Source organism: Suncus etruscus, chromosome 14 (genome assembly GCF_024139225.1).
Source record: "Suncus etruscus isolate mSunEtr1 chromosome 14, mSunEtr1.pri.cur, whole genome shotgun sequence".
Classification (NCBI taxonomy): Eukaryota; Metazoa; Chordata; class Mammalia; order Eulipotyphla; family Soricidae; genus Suncus; species Suncus etruscus.
The window spans coordinates 90,419,866-90,439,759 of record NC_064861.1 but is presented as its reverse complement, the minus strand read 5'-3'; the positions used below and the strand labels follow the sequence as shown (position 1 = coordinate 90,439,759).

The 19,894-nt window shown below is 56.6% G+C and overlaps 1 protein-coding gene across 1 annotated transcript in view; it reads right to left on the bottom strand.

Annotated features, from left to right (window-relative positions):
- Positions 1-1,250: 1,250 nt before the first annotated feature.
- The window catches only part of ARHGAP35 (Rho GTPase activating protein 35), a 40,178-nt gene continuing 21,534 nt past the window's right edge, over positions 1,251-19,894 (bottom strand). The window contains exons 3-6 of the mRNA XM_049787238.1: positions 4,340-4,417; positions 3,439-3,570; positions 2,104-2,209; positions 1,251-2,011 (exon numbers count right to left, since the gene is read on the bottom strand). Of these exons, the coding sequence (XP_049643195.1) occupies positions 1,654-2,011; positions 2,104-2,209; positions 3,439-3,570; positions 4,340-4,417 (674 nt within the window). The 3' untranslated portion in view covers positions 1,251-1,653. The remainder of the gene's footprint in view (positions 2,012-2,103; positions 2,210-3,438; positions 3,571-4,339; positions 4,418-19,894) is intronic.

Here is a 19,894-nt window from a genome sequence, read left to right as displayed (position 1 = left end):
GTGGAGATACAAGTACCAGAAAAATAAGCTGGCAGCAGCACTATTCCAAATTTTCAAACATTTTATTCCCAGACAATCCAGACATTTCTTTTTCTTAAATGTACACGGGGGACATGATTCTTTTATGCAAACAATAACTTACGCCCTGTCTTGGTGACACGGGACGATGCAGCGGCCAGGGACCCCTGGGGTCCACCTGGGTGATGGTCCTGATCCTTCCTTTGAGTGCAGGCACATCTGGGGGCCTGCCAGGGCCCACTGCACCTGGGAAGATGGAGCCAGCGAGGGGACCCCCAAGGGCCCATTCTCTAGCAGGTGGTCCCCCAAATAGTGTAGGTCCCCTGGAGGGTGCTGCCTCCCTCCTCTGCTGTGTGCTGTTTCAGGGCAGGGCAGCCCCCAATCCTCAGCACCCCCAAAACACGCCGTGATTATGGGCCACTCCGACCTTGTGTGTCAGGCCCTGAGCACCGGCTACCCCTCAGGACAATCTGCCAGGGTCACTCCAGCCTCTGAGATGTGCAGCCGGGCCAGGCCAGGGGGTGCCCGCCACCAAACAATGCCAACTCAGACTGAGCGGGACCGACTGGACCAGAACCCCCAAATCACCTGCACAGTTTGGGAAGTGGGGCTGAGCTTCTCTGGAGCGGGTGGACTGGCCTCCCGTCCCAACACGCAGATCCAGGATCTACCATGCCAGGCCCAACTGGACCTGAGGACCCTGCCAAACTGGGGAGGGGAGCCCCGTTTTCCAAGCACCTGATGGGCGGTTTGGAGAGCCAGAGATGGGACTATCCACAGGACGCAGCACGCAGCCTTGGGGGTGCCGGGGGTCTGGGGACACGCTGCAGGTGCTGCTGCTTAAAGTGCAAAGAGCCCCCACAGGCTGGCGGCCCCTCACCCGCCCCTACATTGCCACAGCTGGAGCAGGGAAAGCTAGGGGGCAGGGCAGGCTGGGGGATAGGCTGGAAGGGGGAGCCTGCAGCTGACCCCATACCGCAGGGCTCCTCTCCCCCTGCCCCTTCTCCAAAGGAAATGATTCGTCCCACACCCCACCCTAACCCCAAGCCCTGTTCGCCAGGCAACCCCGCAACCTCCTGGCTTGCGGGCAGACCCTGCCTGCAGGGGTGCGGGCGCGCACACACGCACACGCAGCAGTAGTGTTCCGCAGACAGCTGGCCGGGAGCCCCAACTCCCCCCCCCCCCAGTCCAGCACCCCAGTCTGTTGCTGGCACCCCCGTCCCCCGGGCTGACTCCTGAGGTCTGTGGTTCCTTCCTCCTTTCCTTCCTTCCAGTGTTCCTGTTTGATGAGCTTGGGGACAGCAACTCCTGGATCCAGGCACCAAGCTGCCCCTGCCCCTGTGTTCTGACCCTCAGCAGTGTTCCTGGGGGTGGCACAGCGTGACCCCAGTGTCCCCCAAAGGTGGTCAGACACGCGGTGCCCGGGTGGGAGAGAGACCAGACCCACCAGGAAGCGTGCATGCTTGCTTGCTCTCTCGCTCGCTCTTCTCTCGCCTTCGCTGTGTCTGTCCAGCGGGCGGGTCCTTCAGTCCTAATCCTGCCAGGGAAGGGGGCGTCACTCCGAGGTGGCCCGGGTCCGTGGCGCAGGTGCGAGCATGAGCGTCGCGTCAGTGTCGTGCCGAGCTCCCGACGCACTCACAGCGTGTGCTCGGCTTGCAGCTGGGCGGGCAGCAGTGGCTGCAGTGGGGACTGTGGGGTGGGTGGCGGGGACTGGGGCGGGGAGGGCGGTCCGGGCAGTGGTGTGGAGGTGAGGAAGGGCACGGCAGCCGCCAGGGCCGAGGGCGAGCTGGGCGCAGCGCCAGGGGGCTCGCCAATGGGCCGGTTGTAGAAGAAGAAGGGGCACTGCTGGATGAAGAGCTCGATGATGGTCTGGTAGGTGCGTGTGGCTGTCAGCGCATCCATGGTGCTGAAATCGGGCCGCATGAGTGTGGGCCAGAAGCAGATGGACAGGTTCTCGCTGGTCATGAGGTTCACTTTGTTGTTGTGGCTGACCCTGGGGGCACAGGGGCATTCGTCAAGGCCCCCCCCTGCTGTGACAGCACCCTCCACCCCCCCCCCCAGTAGGCAGCAGAAGCTTGGCCATACCTGTTGAGGTGCGAGATGACGTACTTGAAGACCTCGTGGTTCTCACGTGGGAAGCGGCGCAGCACGTCCCTCAGTGCATGGAGCTTCTGCTCACGGTCGTTGATTTCTGGGGCACCGGGAGGGGGCAGTGGTCACGGCTCACATGGCAAGGTTGTGGTGCCTGGGGCACAGAGTCCAGGCGAAGCCATCTACCTGGGCCCCCTGAGCAGGAGTGCGGCCACCTGTCCAGCCAACCACGGAGAGCCTGGACCCCCCCCCCCCCCGGAGGAACTCCCCCCAAATCACCCTGACAGCAATTCTGGGACACTCCCTAAGGCTGGGGGTGTGAGCATGAGATGATGAGCCAGAAATTCAAAGCCCACAATTCCACCTGAACTCAAGAGCCTACTGGCTGCCTCGTCCAGGGAAGCCCTTCTGCCTGCAGGATGCAGCTGCCGCAGGAGGGGCAGGGTAGGCCCAGCACCCTGGGTGCCAGTGATATCGCTGTTTGTACTGAGGGGACAGGAAGCCACATCCAGCCTCGCAGCGTCACCATGGAAAGCCAGCCAGGCAAGAACCACTGCTCGGGGTGTGTGTGTATGTGTCTCTGGACCAGGATCCTCGGACCCAAAGGGCATCCCTTGTTCAGGAGAGGGGCTTCCAAGTCAGTGATATGCAACCCACCGCCCAGTCCAGGTCATGGAAGGCAGCAGACGAGCCTTGGGGTACAGTGGGAAGCAGGAACCTCCCCTTGTCCAGGCCCAGAGAAGCCAGTAGAGGAGTGGGCGCAGAACTGGCGGTGAGTCCTCCTCATAGCACCTCTTCTGCCCCAGCCCCTCACACAAAGATGCTGAGGGCCCAGAAACAATGGGCAGGGCGGTGCTGGGACTCCCAAGGCCATTAGGTGGCGCCAAGACCAGACAAATGGCGACAGAATCCAAGCTCTAGTCTCACAGAGCCTCTGCTGTTCCAAGAGCCACCCTTGCTGGTCCCGTTTCTGAGGGCCTGTGGCCAGGGCTAGTTGGAGAGGTTGGACAGGGCAGGAGTGCCTGCAGTATTGTCCCAGTTCTGGGGCTTTTTCCCTGGATGGGCCCATCAGTGAGTGGGTTATGCTGCTCCAAGGCCCTTGAAGCTGGCAGGCCCAGACAAGGCAAGTGTCTGGGGACTTAGCCCCCCACCTCCCGCCTGTGAGACAGCCATAGTACGAACACCCCAGGGGGCAGAAATAGGGGGCCAGTGCGACAGACGCGACCCCAGCAGCCATCTGGCTGGGCCAGGCACATGCTAACGCGCGTCATTGACAGATGGGCAGGAGGGGAGAGGTGCAGCCCCCCCATGTGGCCACACCCCACTCACTGTGCGCCTCCACCAGGTCACTCTGCATGCCATAGGGGACCAGGGGCTCAGGCAGCTCCGAGAAGAAGCTCTTCATGGCGCCGGCCACCGTGTTCACGGTGAAGTCCTTCTCGGCTAAGTCCAGGTTGTGATCTGAAGGGAAGCGGGGTGTGGGGTGAGCACAGACACAGCTAGGGAGGATCCCCCTCCAGCTCTTAGCCCAGCCTGTCCCCCTCTCTCTCCCACAGGCCCCCCCCCACTTCAGCTCTGGTTTCTGTTTACATGTTCAAGCGCATTCCTGGTGGGAAATGGATCCTCTCAGGAGCGCTGCTTCTGGCTTGTGGGGGAAAAACTGATTCTTTGGTTTTGGGGCCACACCCAGGGGTGCTCAGGGTTGATTCCTGGTTCTGCACTCAGGAATCACTCCAGATGGGGCTTGGGGTATCCTAGGGACCCCAATCTGGTAGGCTGTGTTTGAGGCCCATAGTGACTATGCTGCAAACCCCTCCCCCCGTTCTGGGTCCTGGTGAAATGGGATATCTCCTTCTCTCTTATGTCCCCCAAGAACTCTCCTAGCTGCTAGAGATGGAGCACACGTGTGCAGGAGTGTGCAGTATGTGAATGTGAGTGTCTTTCCTCTTTCTCTCTCTCTCTCTTTTTTTTTTTTTTCCCGGTTTTTGGGTCACACCCGGCTCCACGTTCAGAAATCACTCCTGGCATGCTCGGGGGACCATATGGGATGCCGGGATTCGAACCGCCGTCCTTCTGCATAAAAGGCCTTACCTCCATGCTATTTCTCTGGCCCTCATATTTTTGTCTCTCTCTCTCTCAACCCCATGAGGGCTCCATGCTGGGGTCTGAAACCCACATGGTCCCATGTCCCCTCCACTGGCCCCCCATCCCGCCTGCCCCTTGGCTATACCTTGGTCAAACTGCCTCTGCAGACTCTCCATCTCCGACTTGTTCCCGCTCACCCGGTAGATGCCTTCAGTGCTCAGTCCTGTGGGGAGACACATACTTGGGAATCTCAGAAGCTACTGGGGGTCCCCGTTGCTTTTACCACATGAGCTCAATTTCCTTTTTGTTCTGGGGCCACAGTCAGGGACCAGATGAGGTGCTGGGTATCAAACCTGAATCGGCTGTGGGCAAGGGCAGCACCCACAATGCCTGCTGTACCGTGGCTTGGGCCCCTTGGCATGTTTTTTTTTTCCCTTGGCAAGTTTTTACCTTGAACTCGGTCAGCCTTCTGGAACTTCTAGCACTAACCCTCAGTGAGTCCAACCTCCAGCCCTGGTGGGAGCTGAGGTCTCTGCGTCATGGGGAAAAGGAGCTGAGTCTCACTGGCACAGGCCCTCTGCAGACTTGCTTGGGGACGGGTGGGCAAGGGAACAGATCACAGCCTGAAGTAATTTAGCCTCCGGGGGCCTCAGCACAGGTCGAGGGCCATGAGGGTGGCAAGAGCGCGGGACAGCAGGGAGGCAAGCATCATCGATCCAGGGGCTTAAAAGCTGCTAATGGCTCACAGGCCTTTACCCCAGGGGCAGGGGGTTAATGGAGCAGAACCAGGACCCCCACTCCACCCCCCGCCATGACAGCACTGTGCTGGGTGGACTCCATGAGGGTGGCACAGGCCAGGAAACAGGGAAGGCTCCTTTCAGATAATGGGTCACTATTTGGGTGTCCTGAACCCAAACAACACAGCTCAGAGGTCAAGGGGCCAAGTTCCAGGCCTTCCAGAATACTCTGGAAGACAGTCAACATTCATCCACCATGCTGAGGCCCTGCCACAGTACCACCCCAGAAGTGACATGCTCGACCGAGACCCCAGGCTCGAGGCACTCTGGGAAGTAAGGACTTAGCCAACCCCCAGGGGCCAGGGGTCAGAAAACCAGATGGTACCTTCACACAGGGTCTCGCCCTGGGGTGCCCGGGAACAATGAGCCCTTTGCTCATGACTTTCTTAAACTGGTCCCAGACATGTTTAAACTCCCTCCAGGTTTGCAGCCCAGGTAGCGCCACAGAAACATGACTCAGCATGGCAGGGCCAGCCGAGGGTGAGTGGGGGCAACACTGGCAACACCATTTCCAGTGTCCTCGGAGGCTTGGCCGGGGCTGGACAATTCCTGATTCCTAGGGACAGATGCGGGGGCTGGCCTAGGGCCATGTGCCACCCTGACGAGACCAGCCCATGCCCAGGGCCCTGAACAGGCAACTGAGGTGCCCTCCCCACCTGAACTCCACCTCTCCCCTGAGCCCCCCTCATTCCTGGGCAGTAGAGGGGGGGTGACACCTGGCCAAGACTGATGCTCCCCAACATAGGAGCATCTGAAGGTGCAAGGCTAGCTCCCAGCAGCAATTAATCATCAACTCAGTATTTCCTGTAAGCTGCCTGCATGTTTATTTTACGAAATCCCATTTGAAAATAGCAGGGCCATGGTTCTGCCCCGTGCCTGGCATCATTTTGGGAATGCACCACTGGCTCTGGCCGGTCACGACTTACCAGCAGGCCGAAGTCTGTGTGGACAGCAGAGGAAGAAGCGAGAGCGAAGACAGGAACAGCAGGACAAACACCCACACTCTCCAGACATCACCCTGAGATCCTGACTTACTCCGCTCCGCCCCAGCCCCCTGAACTACCATCACTCAGGCCCCAGCAGTTTCCGGCCAGAAATCTCTGCAAACCACGCTGGAGTCTTGGGAGCTGCCCTGTTCCTTGCATAATAAAGCACGTGGAGAAGGCACTTGCACCTTGCACCTGGTTTAGATCCCCAGCACCACAGTCAGTCCCCTGAGCACTGGCAGGAGTGACCCGTGGGAAAGCTGGGTCACTGGTTTCGAGGCCACACTCAGAGGTGCTAGGGGTGCCTGTGGTGATGGAGAGGGATCCTGGCTGTCCACTCCCCGAGCCCTCAGCTCACCAGGAACCCCAGTTTCTAGGAGGGAGGTTGAGATAATAGGTGCCACGGGAGGGTAGGGTAGATGAGCTGCACTGAGCCCCCCTGGCCACTCCTGTGCCCCCCTTTCTTTCCTATCAACCCCTCACTGGTTCCCTGCTTCCTCCCATTGCCTCTGTGGTCAGGGAAACTGGAGGGTCTGGGCACTGCCCACAAAACCCCTCCACACTAACATCACCCAAACCCCTCGGTGCTTCCTTCCCGGCTACCCATCAGACCTGCCTGCAGGACCTGTGGGCCATTGGCTCTAGACTGAACATTCTCGGGGAGGTCACAAGGTACTTCTGGCCCTCAGAGGGGAGCTGTCCCCTGGCCCTGCCCAGTGGTTTCAGGGTGGGAGGGGAACTGTGGACACTGGGACAGAGGAAGCCCCTCTGGTGGCAGCCAGGACTAGCTGGGGGGAAGCACGTGCTGCCCCTGGCTTGTTCTGCTCGCTACACCCCAACAAGTTCCAACAGACAGTGGCTCTTCCTGTGGGCAGGGCCCGCGCAAAGGCCTGGCTGTGACAAGCCCATCTGCAGGCAGAGGCCTAAGACATGCATGGGCGGGTGGCTGCGGTGACCTCTGCAGGGATACGGCCTCTCTCTGGGAGACTCCCCCGAGTGCCCCTAGAGCTTCCCCGAGGGTTGGTCCAGGCAGGCTTTCACCTCACCCCACAGGCCCCAGGAGAGACTGAGAGTAGAGCCCGGCCCTGGTGGCCTGTGCCCATCCCTCTAGTTTCCTGCCTCTTACAGTGCCTTTCCAGGGTCCCCCTGATCTCCATGCCCCTTCCCCCAGGCCTCAGGGTGCCTTTAGAGGTTTCTGGGTCTCTGGCCCCTGAGCATCTTTGTTGGCTGGCTAGACTCGTTTCTGGCAGGGCCAGACCCCACCCACAGCTCTGTGCTCCACAGGCCAGTCTAGGAGGGCTGGAGGAGGAAGAATCTCACACCAAGTCTGGGGCGTCATATGGCTCTTGCATCTGGGTGACTGGGCGCCCTGGTCTGCTGTCATCAGCCATAAAAGAGGTCTGGACCCTGCTGTACTCTGAGAGCTGGGGGGTGGGGAGCCCCACAGATGGGCTCACACTGGCCCAGAGAGCAGCTGCAGGAGACTCTTGCCAGCAGGGGGAGTGCCCAAGTGTGACTTGGTGGGCATATGGTGCTGGCAGAGGGGCAGCTCATGGCCCCCAGAGAGAACAGCACACAGGTCCCCTGCTACGCGCACACATGCACACGAATGAATGTCAGGGTGTCCTGCTTCCCCCCCCCACAGCCAGTAGGTCCCCCCGCGCTAATGACCCAGGGCCCCTGCAGAAGGCCTGGACTTCCCTACCTGGTTCCCTGAGCACAGAGCTGGGAGTAGCCCAGCCACAGCTGGTGTCAACCAAAAGCCAACACAGAGAGTCAGAGGTAGCAAGGCAGGGGGCATCACTGGGTGTGAAACCCGCAGCACCTGTCCTTCAACTGTCAACCACTGGGTGGAGAAGTGATTGGAGGGAGCCCCGGTTCTCCAGAGCACTGGAGGGCCTTTCTAAACTCCCCAATAAAAAGCCCTAATAGAAGAACCAAACCACCAAAACCACTGAGAAGATAAAAGGCATAGGGCAACGGTGGGCCTCAGGCTTGGGGTCTGAGCATCCCCAGAAGCTGAAACTGTACTGACCGATAGCCAGCCAGCTGGGCCTGAGACAGAAATCAGAAGAGTGAGGAGGCGAGCCCTCTGGCCCAGACTCAACCACAGCTGCGGGGAACACCATTCTTCTGGAAGCCCAGCACATGCAAGGTTCCAAGTTGCAGCCCTGTACCAAGCTCCGTGCCCAGGACTACTCTGAATCCACCACTGAATTCTCACTCCAGTGTCTTTACCTAAGATGGGGCGTCAGAGGAGCCTTGGTCCTCATGCAGGCTTAATAAATTGGGGGCTCTGCTAAATTCCTGTGGCTGCGGTGCTGGGCTCTTGACTTGGTCTGGGGTGCCAGAAGGCAGCTCCCTACCCCTAGTGGGAGACACGCCATATATGAGACGAGGCACTGGGCGTCACGGGCCGTATCTGCCTCGTGTGTGCACGGGGAAGGCTTGGCTTTGGGGTCAGACGGGGGGTGGGGTGGGGGGATGTGGAGTTGCTGGGGTGACTCGCCAGCTCAAGGTGGAGCCAGGGCCTCCCACTTGCCACACTCCAGCTCTCTGAGCCTGAGCCAGGTCATTGCGTCTGGCATGCAGGAGGCCTGTCCAGCCCGCGTCCTGCTGCAGAGAAGAGGAGAGGAGAGGTGAAGAGAAGTGAGGCGAGGCCAAGGCAGGGCTGCTCTGGGTAGCTTGGCGGAACTGTGGCGGGGATCTGGGCTCCCACCCAGACTATTTCTGGTCTGGCTGCCAGGGCAGGATCACGCTGAGCAGTGAGCTTCACCACTTCTTGGCGGCGGGGCCCTCTAGGCAGTTCGCCAGGGCCTGCTGTTTCGATCAGGGCACTGGGCCGGAGGGAATCCACTAGAAATGCCGAGTCACAGGCCCGTAGGCTGCTGCTATCTCTGACTGCCAGCCTGGAGTGAGCGATAGAAAGTGTGTGTGTGTGTGTGTGTGTGTGTGTGTGTGTGTGTGTGTGTGTGTGTGTGTGTGTGTGTGTATGTGTGTATGTGCGCACATGCATGCCTGTTGGAGGCAGAAATGGGCCCGCCTGGCAGTAGGGAATACTTTGCTTGAAGACTGCATGGAGTAGGGGAGAGCAAGCTGCTTGCACATCCAGACATGGAAGGAAAGGGAGGGACTGAGTTCCACGGGACCCCTACAAAGACCACAGCCTGGGAAACCACACACCTCCATTCTATCGCTTTCTCATCAATTCAGAGCAGCATAAATATGGCAATTATGCACAGAAAGCCTTGCTGGAGTGCTCGAGCCCTAACAGCGCCTATTAAACTGTTAGCGTGAGGGCCAGGAGAACCAGGACGAAATGAAGCCGTCACTCTCACGGAGCTTGGGGCCTGCTGGGGTGAGCCAACAGGCTGGGTAGAGCTGCTGCCGGCACGTGCGAGGGACCAGAGCTCTATTGAGGGGGCTCCTGAAATCTAAATCATGGGAGAGCAGCGGGTCCTCTCCAGAGCTGACCACACATCCTTACAGCAGCCGAAGGCACAAACTTGTCTTGTCTTTTTTTTAGTTTTTGGGTGACACCCAGCATTGTTCAGGGGTTACTCTTGGCTTTAAGCTCAGAAATTGCTCCTGGCAGGCTTGGGGGACCATATGGGATGCCGGGATTCGAACCACCACCCTTCTGTATGCAAGGCAAATGCCTTACCTCCATGCTATCTCTCCGGCCCCTAAACTTGTCTTTTCTTATAGCCAAGTATTATTCCATTGTCTCTATGCACCAGTCAGTTCTATTAATTACTTCTGTTTTTTTCCCCCCTTTCTGTTTTTGGGTCACACCTGGCAGCGCTCCAGGGTTACTCTTGGCTCTGTACTCAATATTGCTCCTGGCAGACATGGGGGACCATATGGGATCTCAGGATTTGAACCACTGTCTGTCCTGGGTTGGTCGCTTGCAAGGCAAATGAATTACCACTGTGCTATTTCTCCGGCCCCTACTTCTTCGTTTTTATTTATTTTTAGCTATTTACAAAAATAGAGTATATTTTTGAGCCCCAAAGGTGCTCAGGGGCTGCTCCTAGCTCATTGCCTGGAGGTCACTGCTAGTGGTCTTCTACCTCCAAAGCATTTTTCCCACCCCACTGAACTCTGGCTTCCTTCCCTGCCCTACCCCTCGACAAAAGACACATCTAGTGCAAATGGAATCGTCAGGCTCGGGCTGAGCTCTGTCAAGATATGCCCCGGGGAGCAGTAAGTAGGATGTAGTGCTGTGTCTTCATCTCTGGTCACCGCAGTGAGAACAAGCACTGTCTCTCCCGAGTGACCTGAGGGGAGGTTCTGAAAGCCAAGTAGATGGAAGCGGGACCTGCCTAGGACCCATTCTTGTCCCAGAACCTGAAAGGGCCTACTGGCCTTAGCCTGTAAGTGGGAGGACAACACCAGGCTTGGGCACCAGGTCAGACCCCACACACGGACAGTGCTCAGCATCCATGGTGGCCAGGAACCGTCTACAGGTTCCCCTGGTTTAGGTTTCGAGCCGCCCAGTCGGGTAGAGAACCAGGCAGGACCCAATTCATCCTAATAAGTCCTGAGGTCAAAGCCCAGCCCACACCTCCGATGGTGCCTCTGTGTCCAGTTGTAGAGACTGAGACCAGCCAAGTGACTGTGTCCTTTGGGCTCATGCTATAGTGTGGAATGAGCTAGATGGCCCAGCGGAGGCAGTATGGAGCACCAAGGCTCAGGGATCAGGGAGCACCAGCCTGGCCTCAGTCCTGCTCACACCTGCAGGTTCTGTCCCATCCCCTTCCAGCCTGTGAGATGAGCTCTTTCCACATTGTCTCGGGGTGTCTGTGTCTGGTCTGTTGGAGTTCAGGGCTGATCTCCTCCCTCCCTCCCGCCTGCTCCTTCCTATGCCCAGGGCTCCCCCTGCCCCTGTGCTGGCTGAATGGAACCCTTGAGGGGAGCCTCGAATGTCCATTCAGACACCCAGTCATGTGACGACACAGTGACAAAGCCCTGCCCTGCCCCATCCCCCAGGAACTCTGGACCTATTGAGGAAGGCCCATCTGGGTCCAGGGTGCAAGTGTCCCTGAGGGCGGGGTGGCCCGGGTGGCTCTGACCGGGACAGTGCAGTGGTGGGGACACCCGGGCCCATGGGCAAGTGCTACCCCACCCATTGACCAGCCAGCTGTGATGACAGCGCGGCCACCTGTGTTGTGTCCCCTAGACACTGAGGCGCTCATTCAGCTCACTTCAACCACCTACAAGGGTGTGTGCAGCCAACCTGAGTTTAATCCCTGGCACCCATAAGGTCCCCCGAGCCTGCCAGGAGTGAGCCTGAGCACCACCAGGTTTGGACCAAGAGCCAAATCACGCCAAAGCCTTGATTCGATCCCTGGCTCCACAAGATCCCCTGGACTCTGGCAGAAGAGTGTCCCCCAAACACAGAGGTGGGAGTAACTCCCAAGCAATGCCATGGTATGCTCCAAACAAGCCAGTAAAAACCACAATGGAGGTGGGGAGCTGGAGCAGGGCAGAGCAGACGCCCGCATGGAGGCACTGAGTCAAGCCCTTTGGTCCCCACTGTGGGCTGGGCTGAGAAGGGTTAGGCCATGTGGCACTGCTAGGGGTGTCCACTTAGACAACAGGCCGAGCCCCACAGTCATGAAAGGGGTGCACCAGGCAGCTTGGGTACAACAGCACCGCCGTGACCTGTCCAGGACAGCTGTCAGCCACTGTCAGCTCCATGACCAGTCGGGTCCAGGTCAAGAATTTCAGGGAAGGCAGGGTGGGAGAGAGGCTAGGAAGGCGGGTCGGAGCAGTGGCCGGTGAAGCTGTGCTGTCAGCCTGGGACATTCCATGCTGTTTTAGGAGGGACAAGCCAGCACGGGACGTAACGGTAGGGCAGTGTGGAGCTGTGTGACATGCGAGTAACCACACGAAACCAGGCCAGGCAGGGAATGACCTGAGCTTCGGGGAGGGAGCACAGGGGTCCGGCTCAAGTGTCACTTGCAGACAAGCCCTGTCCTGTCCCCAGCAGCACGTGGTCTCTAGGTGTAGTTCAAGAGGCCCCCAAGCCCCATGGGAGTGGCCCTGGTGACGCCAGCACTGCCTCAGTGGCCCCTCACACAGAACCACGTGCCGACCTGTTGGCCCAGAATCACTGGGGCTGGCTAAGGGGAGCCCTGTTACTGCTAGGAAGGCCACGAAGAACTCCAACCCCTTTCCCAGGACCAGCCACCAGGCTTGCCTGTATAGGCCCAGGGCTCAGCCAAATCTACCCAGCTCCAGGGGTCTGGGCCATAGCTTGGAGATACTCAGGGATCATCGGGGGGATTGGGAGATCAAACCCAAGTCTCTCCTGTGCGAGGCAGCCACCCCAATGTCCAGATTTTAGTCGATATTCCCAGAGGATCTGTTCACGACCACATCTACTTCTGTTTCTACACCCGCAGCAGCACACTGCCAGTGAGCATGCTGGGCGCAATCTCTCCTCTGGGCCCTCTATGTTCCTGGGAAACTGTCCACCCAGGCCAGCTAACAGTAAGCCAGAGAAACACACGTGCTGAGATGGGGCAGGCCATGGAGCCAGGATCAGTCCTAGAGATGGACTAATACGAGAGAACTACCTCACTTTTTCTTGCAGGGCTCAAATCCAGTGAGGCAACACTCCTGCTGTTCTGGCCATCGCTCTGGCTCGCCCTATCCCCAGCCTTCTTTGTCAGCTGGTATGAGTGACTCCTGGGGCCATACCTGAGGGCCGGTGCATGCCACACGTATGTGATACACAAACACACACACGTCTGCACAGGAAAAGATGTATCTAAGGACAAAGATTTGACTGATAAAAGTCACTAGGGGTTGGGGCTGGCGAGGTGGCACTAGAGGTAAGGTGTTTGCCTTGCAAATGCTAGCCAAGGAAGGACCCCCCCCCCCAGTGTCCCATATGGTCCCCCCAAGCCTGGGGCAATTTCTGAGTGCTTAGCCAGGAGAAACCCCTGAGCATCAAATGGGTGTGGCCCGAAAAAACAAATACAAAAACAAAAGTCACCAGGGGCTAGGAGCTACCCCCTCTTGGCGACCCTGACATCAGTCCCTCTCCAACATCATGCCCCATTTTGGGGACAGAGGGTTGAGGCCATACCCAGTGGTGCTCAGGAATCACTTTTTTTGTTTGTTTTTGTTTTTGGGTCACACCCAGCAGCACTCAGGGGTTACTCCTGGCTCTAAGCTCAGAAATCACTCCTGGAACTTTGGGGGGACCATTTGGGATGCTGGGATTTGAACCACCGACCTTCTGCATGAAAAGCAAACACTTTACCTCCATGCTATCTCTCCGGCTCCCAGGGACCACTTCTTGCAGGGCTCACTGGCAGGTGCAGGTATCCGAATGTGACTGGGTTGTGCAAGGCAGGAGCCTTCTTACCCGTGCCCGTATCTCTGGATCTCTGGTGCCAAGATCCAGTAATTTTCAACCACACACACACACACACACACACACACACACACACACACACACACACACACACACACACACACACACACACACACACACACACACACACACACACACACACAGCTATTTCCCACCTGCGTTAGCAAGGAAGTTCTTGGGGCCGGGCGGTGGCGCTAGAGGTAAAGGTGCCTGCCTTGCCTGCGCTAGCCTTGGACGGACTGCGGTTCGATCCCCTGGTGTCCCATATGGTCCCCCAAGCCAGGAGCGACTTCTGAGCGCATAGCCAGGAGTAACCCCTGAGCGTCACCGGGTGTGGCCCCCCAAAACAAAAACAAAAACAAAAACAAAAAACAAAGCAAGGACGTTCTTGTGAGTAGGCAGAAATAAGAAGCATGTCAGATTTTTGTTTTTTTTTTTTTTTTTGGGTCACACCAAGCGGCGCTCAGGGGTCACTCCTGGCTCTAAGTTCAGAAATTGCTCCTGGTAGGCTCGGGTGACCATATGGGATGCTGGGATTCGAACCACTGTCCTGCATGTGAGGCAAACACCCTACCTCCATGCTATCTCTCTGGCCCCAAGATTTTTTTTTAAAGCATCTGATACAAATTTCTTTAAGTTAAAGTTTCTTTTCTTTTTTTTTTTTGTCACACCCGACAGCGCTCAGGGGACCATATGGGATGCCAGGTTTCGAACCACTGTCCTTTTGCATGCAAGGCAAATGCCTTACCTCCATGCTATCTCTCCGGCCCCAAGTTAAAGTTTCTTTGAGCTTAGTTTAAAGTGGCCAAACTGGAGTGAGAGGATCACCCAACGAGAATATCCTACTAAAGCAAGCTGAAGAAGTAGCAGCAGAAACATCCCATCTGACTAACTAGAGCCATCTGTGACCCTGAACCCCAAGAACAGCAAAGCACTCAGGGCCGTCGGGGTGAAACAGGAGCGTGGGAAGGTGACGGCGAGCGACTGGGGTCATGGTGTCAGGCCAGCGAGTCCGTTTCTAAACAGTCCCTGCTTCATCCAGCAAAGCAGAACCGGCTCCGAGCAGGGGCTGACTTGGGCATCTGCCCACATGCGCCATACAAGGATCTGGGCATTTGCTGCTGGCCAAAGGCCCCCTCCCAATGGGCCCACTACAAACCATGAAGCTAGGAAGGGCTCACTGCGTTCATAGACAAGTGATGGCAGTTTTTTGTTTCCTTTTTGGGCCACAACGGGCAGTGCTCGGGGCTTACTTCTGGCAGTCAGGGGACCTTGTGGGATGCTGGCGATTGATGCCTAGTCAGCCTCGTGCCAGGCAAGCGGCCTCCCCACTGTATTATCACTCTGGCCCTTAGTGTCTGTAAAAGACCCAGCACACAGTGGTGCATAGCACATTTAAAAATGGCTCAGTAAGAGATATTTGGGAAGATCACCGGCAAAAATAGGCAAAAGGAAACCCAACTGCAAAGAACATTCATCAAAAAAGACTGGATGCAGGGCTGGAGAGATAGCACAGTGGCGTTTGCAAGCAGCCGATTCAGGACCTAAGGTGGTTGGTTCGAATCCCAGCGTCCCATATGGTCCCCCATGCCTGCCAGGAGCTATTTCTGAGCAGATAGCCAGGAGTAACCTCTGAGTGCCGCCGGGTGTAGCCCCAAAACAAAACAACAACAACAAAAAAGGCTGGATGTAGTAAGATGTATATTTATGACTTAAAGAAAAACACCCAGTAAGAAAAAAAAATGAAACAAAACCACATGATTTCTGTGAAGTCAACTGTGTAGATACACACATAAGCACTTACAAAAAATGTCTGACAGTCAAAGGAGATCAGACAGCCCAGACTATAGAAAAAAAAGTCACAGAACATGGAACAAAGGGACTTCTGGGACTCAGGCAGACAAACGCAACCGAGGGAAGCCACCTCAGAGTAACAGTCTCAGGCCACTCACGGCAGGTGACAAGGGCTTTAAGGGTAAAGACACGTCAGGGGTTAGAGGGATGGTGCAGGGAAGGGTGCCAACCCAGCACCCCAGAGTGTCCCAGGAGTCCTGCTAGGGATCACGCTGAACACAGAGCCAGGAGTCACCCAAACCAAAACCAAATAACCCGAAAGGCCAAGTGGCTCTTCCAAAGCGTGTACCTATAAAGTCACAGTCACGGGGCTGAAGCGTGTCTGCCTTGCACGCAGTTGACCTAGATTTGATCCCCGACATCCCAAATGGTCGTCCCGGCACTGCTAAGAGTGATTCCTAAGTGCAGTCAGGACTAAGTCCTGAGCACTGCGGGTGGGTATGGCTCAAAAACAAAAACAAAAGAAGTCACAGTGATTACTATCATGCAGTTGGGAGATGGTGTTGCAAGCTGTGGACAGATGAGAAGAGGGGTGCTTAAAGGGCCCCAACCCCCCCCCACAGGAAGTTTGTGTGCATTCCATGAAGTTTTCAAGTAAGTGGCAGGAAGACAGATAGTGCAATAAAAAACGTCAGATCTGAAATAAAGTTCCCTCCTTCAAAAAAATAAATCTTAGATAAAAATATAACCATAAGTACTAGGCGGAAAAAACGACGCTAGACTGTCAAGAATTCTCTGGTCTGGGAGTGGGGCAGCTCTTTCTAAATGTGTCTGAGGCCCTGAAGCAGAAGAAACAACTGGAAACCAAATTCAACTGCAAATCTAAACAGCAAGTTGAACAGACAAAGAGATCTAGGACAGGGAGGGCCATTGGGGGGGGGGGTGTCCCTGAGAGGGTCACCGGGAGGAGACCCAACCCACTCTCTCTGCATGGCTGCTGCCCATCTCCCTTTGGTGGGAAGGTGCTGAATCTCAAAATCCACATCACTGGGTCAGGAGAGAGTTTGGGGTATAAGTGCAGGGACCCCCATCCAATGTGATGGGCCAAGCACAGGGCATGACTGGCCCTGGGTCCTTAACAACGGTGGTCTAGACAAACGATAGAGATGAAAACCCGTGAAATAAAACCCCAAGGTTTCTGAGGTTGCCCCACACACTGTATCCAACCACAGGCACATATGGTTCTTCAAGGTCTGAAGAATCAAGGATGTGGCAAAAGGTGAATGAACCAAGCCAGTCAGGAGCCAGCCTTCGCCCAGTGGTCTCTCTGCGTGCCCAGTCAAAACTGACTTTTCGGGGGCCGGGTGGTGGCGCTGGAGGTAAGGTGCCTGCCTTGCCTGCGCTAGCCTAGGACGGACCGCGGTTCGATCCCCCGGCGTCCCATATGGTCCCCCAAGAAGCCAGGAGCAACTTCTGAGCGCATAGCCAGGAGTAACCCCTGAGCCTCACAGGATGTGGCCCAAAAACCAAAAAAAAAAAAAAAAACAAAACTGACTTTTCTTTTTTATCCCAGAACAAAACCCACCAGTGTGAGACGGGGAGGGCAGAGTGATCCAGGTGGGCTCTTACCTATCAAAGGAGAGATAAGCAAAAAGCCACAGACCCCAAGACATCCCTTCCCGACTGGAAGCTATCCTGCTGCTTCAGACCCTTCTGTGTGGGGTTAGAGAGAAGGTGCGTGGGGTGATCTCACAACTTGTGGGTTTTATTTTACAAGGGCCTATCCTCGTGTGTGGACGCCCTGGCCAATGCTGGGGACTGTGCTGGGGCCACGCCACCCTTACCTATGTCTCTTTCCTTTCTCTTGGTTTTGGGGTCACAGCAGGGGAGCTCGGGGCTTATTCCCGGCTCTGTGTGGGCTACCTTTTACTACTGGGTGCTGAGAATGGAACCAGGTCTACTCAGCCATAGCCCAATACCATTTCCCTGAATCCCATATGTCCCTCTCGACACCCAGCAAGGAATACAGGGAACAGCTCCCAACCTGCCCTGGGGCACCTCCCACCAAAGGACCCTCCACCTCCCCTGGGGCTGCTGAGCACTGACCTGGCCACACCTGGCTGACACCTGGACCACCACAGAAGGCCGCTCACAGGAGCAGCAGGTCATGACAAAAGCTGGACCTGTGTTCACCCCCTTGCCCAGCCTCCAGCCCTGAGAGGTGGCCAGGAGAGAAGAGGGTGAATGGAATGTCGACCTCGGGTCTGATGGTCTGAATCCTATTCACATTTTTGGGTTTTTTTTTTGGGGGGGGAGGGGGGTGTGATATGCCAGATGAGGATCAGGATGTACTCCTTCCTGGCTCTATACTCAGAAATTACCAATTACACGGGTCAGTCTCACTTTCTCTTCCAAGAAGGTAAGTATGATAACTCATGTGGTTTCCATTTAACAAGACACCACTTGGGGCCCACAGATAGTACTGTTTGTAGGGCACTTGCCTTGTATAGGGTCAACCCAGGTTCCATCCCCAGCTCCCAGGGTTCCCTTGGGTCCACCTGGAGTAATCCCTCAGCACAGAGGCAGGAGTGGGCCCTGAGCACTACCAGTTATCACTCAAAAACAAACAAAAAGCCAACAAATACATCAACTACACTTCTCCAGGCTCCAAAGACTTAGGGACTGATGCAGTTCAGCTCTGGCCATCAGAGGGACCATCTCAGGGTCTAGGGGAACAGGTGCCGATGGACATATGGGTCACCCTATGGACAGATGGAGCACTCTACAGAGATGGGGCACCCTATGGACAGAGCCCAGCACAGAAAGTCAAATGCCTCTGTACAGATTAAATTCCTACAAAATCCTTTTGCTGCCACAGCCCAAATACTGGCTCTGACAACCTTGTGGTCATCTTCTTTGTAAGAAGAGTTTTTCCTGTGATGGCAGCATACACACCCCCAACTCCCCAGAAAACCAAACAGAGACCCTGAATGTAACTACAGCTATCAGGATCCCTTGAACTATAAACTATAAAGATCTGATTTCAACTGAGCTGATTCACTGAAACCATAAAGTGTGTGTGTGCACGTGTGTGTTTTCAAAAACCTCTTGGTAGGCCACCCAATTTAAATAGCCCAAGCATCCCAGCCAGGACAGAATGAAAGAGAAGCAAACTGGGGCACAATCACGCCCAGCTCTGGTGGAGAAAGTGGCATTGAGCTGCCGATGGGTCTGGTGGTTTACGTTTCACACACACCAGCCTCCTGGGATCTGGGCTACACAAAGGCCAAAGGCGTAAACTAAGACTCGGGTGTCTCCCACGGTTCCTTCTGCAGTCCACTTGCCTGTGGCCTCAATTCCCTGCCACTCCCACTGACCCAGTTGCTGGCCCTATGTGGACCCACCCAAGGCCCGGACTGAGGCCCCTGGGGGGTACATCATGGAAGGCCCCGAGTTCAAGTGCAAGGGTCCACCCTCTGCAGTATCCCACGAGCACACAGGCGGAGGCCATTCCATCCCCAGTCTCATCCTCTCCGGCCAGAGCCTGCACGCAAGACCCCTCATCCTGGGTCAATGGGGAAACCTACATTTTTTGTTTTGTTTTGGAGTCACACCTGGGATGCCAGTGATGGAACCTGGGCAAGCACCCTGCTCCAGCCAGGGAAACCAGCTTTGACAAAGGCGCTGCTGGAACCCAGGCTTGCGGGGGGGGGGGGGGGGGGGGGGAGAATACTATCAGATGGGAAGGAAATGACACGGTGGACCAGACAGGAAGTAGGAGATCCGGGTGCAGTGGCTGGAAGGCGGCGGGACAGGCTGGGGAGAACATGGCTGAGCCCACCCTCCTCCAGGTCCAGGCTGGATGCAGGATTCCTCTGCATATCAGGAGCATTCACACCCTCTGCCTTGGCCTGCGTCTTCTCCATCAGACACACTCTCTCTCTGCCCTCCACCCACCCCATCATCTCCAGTGTCCATTCTGCCCTGGCTCCCCCCACCAGCATTGTAAATTCAAAGCATTCTGTCCAAGGCAGCCCCCCACAGTCTCTGCAGCCCCCACAAGCACCTCCCAGTGGCAGGAGGTTGGGGCAAGTAGAGTAGGAACGAGAAAGGCGCTGTCCCCCGAGACCAGGCCGAGAAGCAGCACAAAGCCTGCTTTTTCTAAAGAGGGGCTGGTGAGGAGCTGAGGCGCCCCAAGGGGCAGGGCTGGAATTTGAATCACCTGTACCTGGCTTCAAAGTCCTTGTGTGACCCCTGCCCGCCTGCTCTAGGCCCCTGGGAGGTCAGAGAGGGGAGTGAGTCACTGGGCAGGGCTCTGAGGGCAAAGTGTCCTGTACAGGGGACAGACAAAATCCAGGGGAAAAAGGGCACAGGGAAAAACAGCCCAGAGGCCCAGCTCCATACAATTGCTGCTCCCGGGCAGCCCGCTGGGCGCCAGGAATCAAGTCTCCACTAGACTGAGGCAGCCGGAGATTCCAGGGACCAGGATTAGGCTCATTTGACAGTGGAGCCAACGGGATCACTATAGGTTGGACTGTGCTCAGGGTAGCGAGAATCCAGGCCGCTGGCTCCAAGCGCCTCCTCCTGTGCACATCACTGTGATAGGAACAGTACATGGAGCTCCGCACACGTGCATGTCTGCCATCCCCATGAACCTGTGGCTTCTCCCATGGTGGCCCACCCAGTGCACACACGCCTGGTGCCCTGGATGCCCCATGTCAGCACCTGCTTTG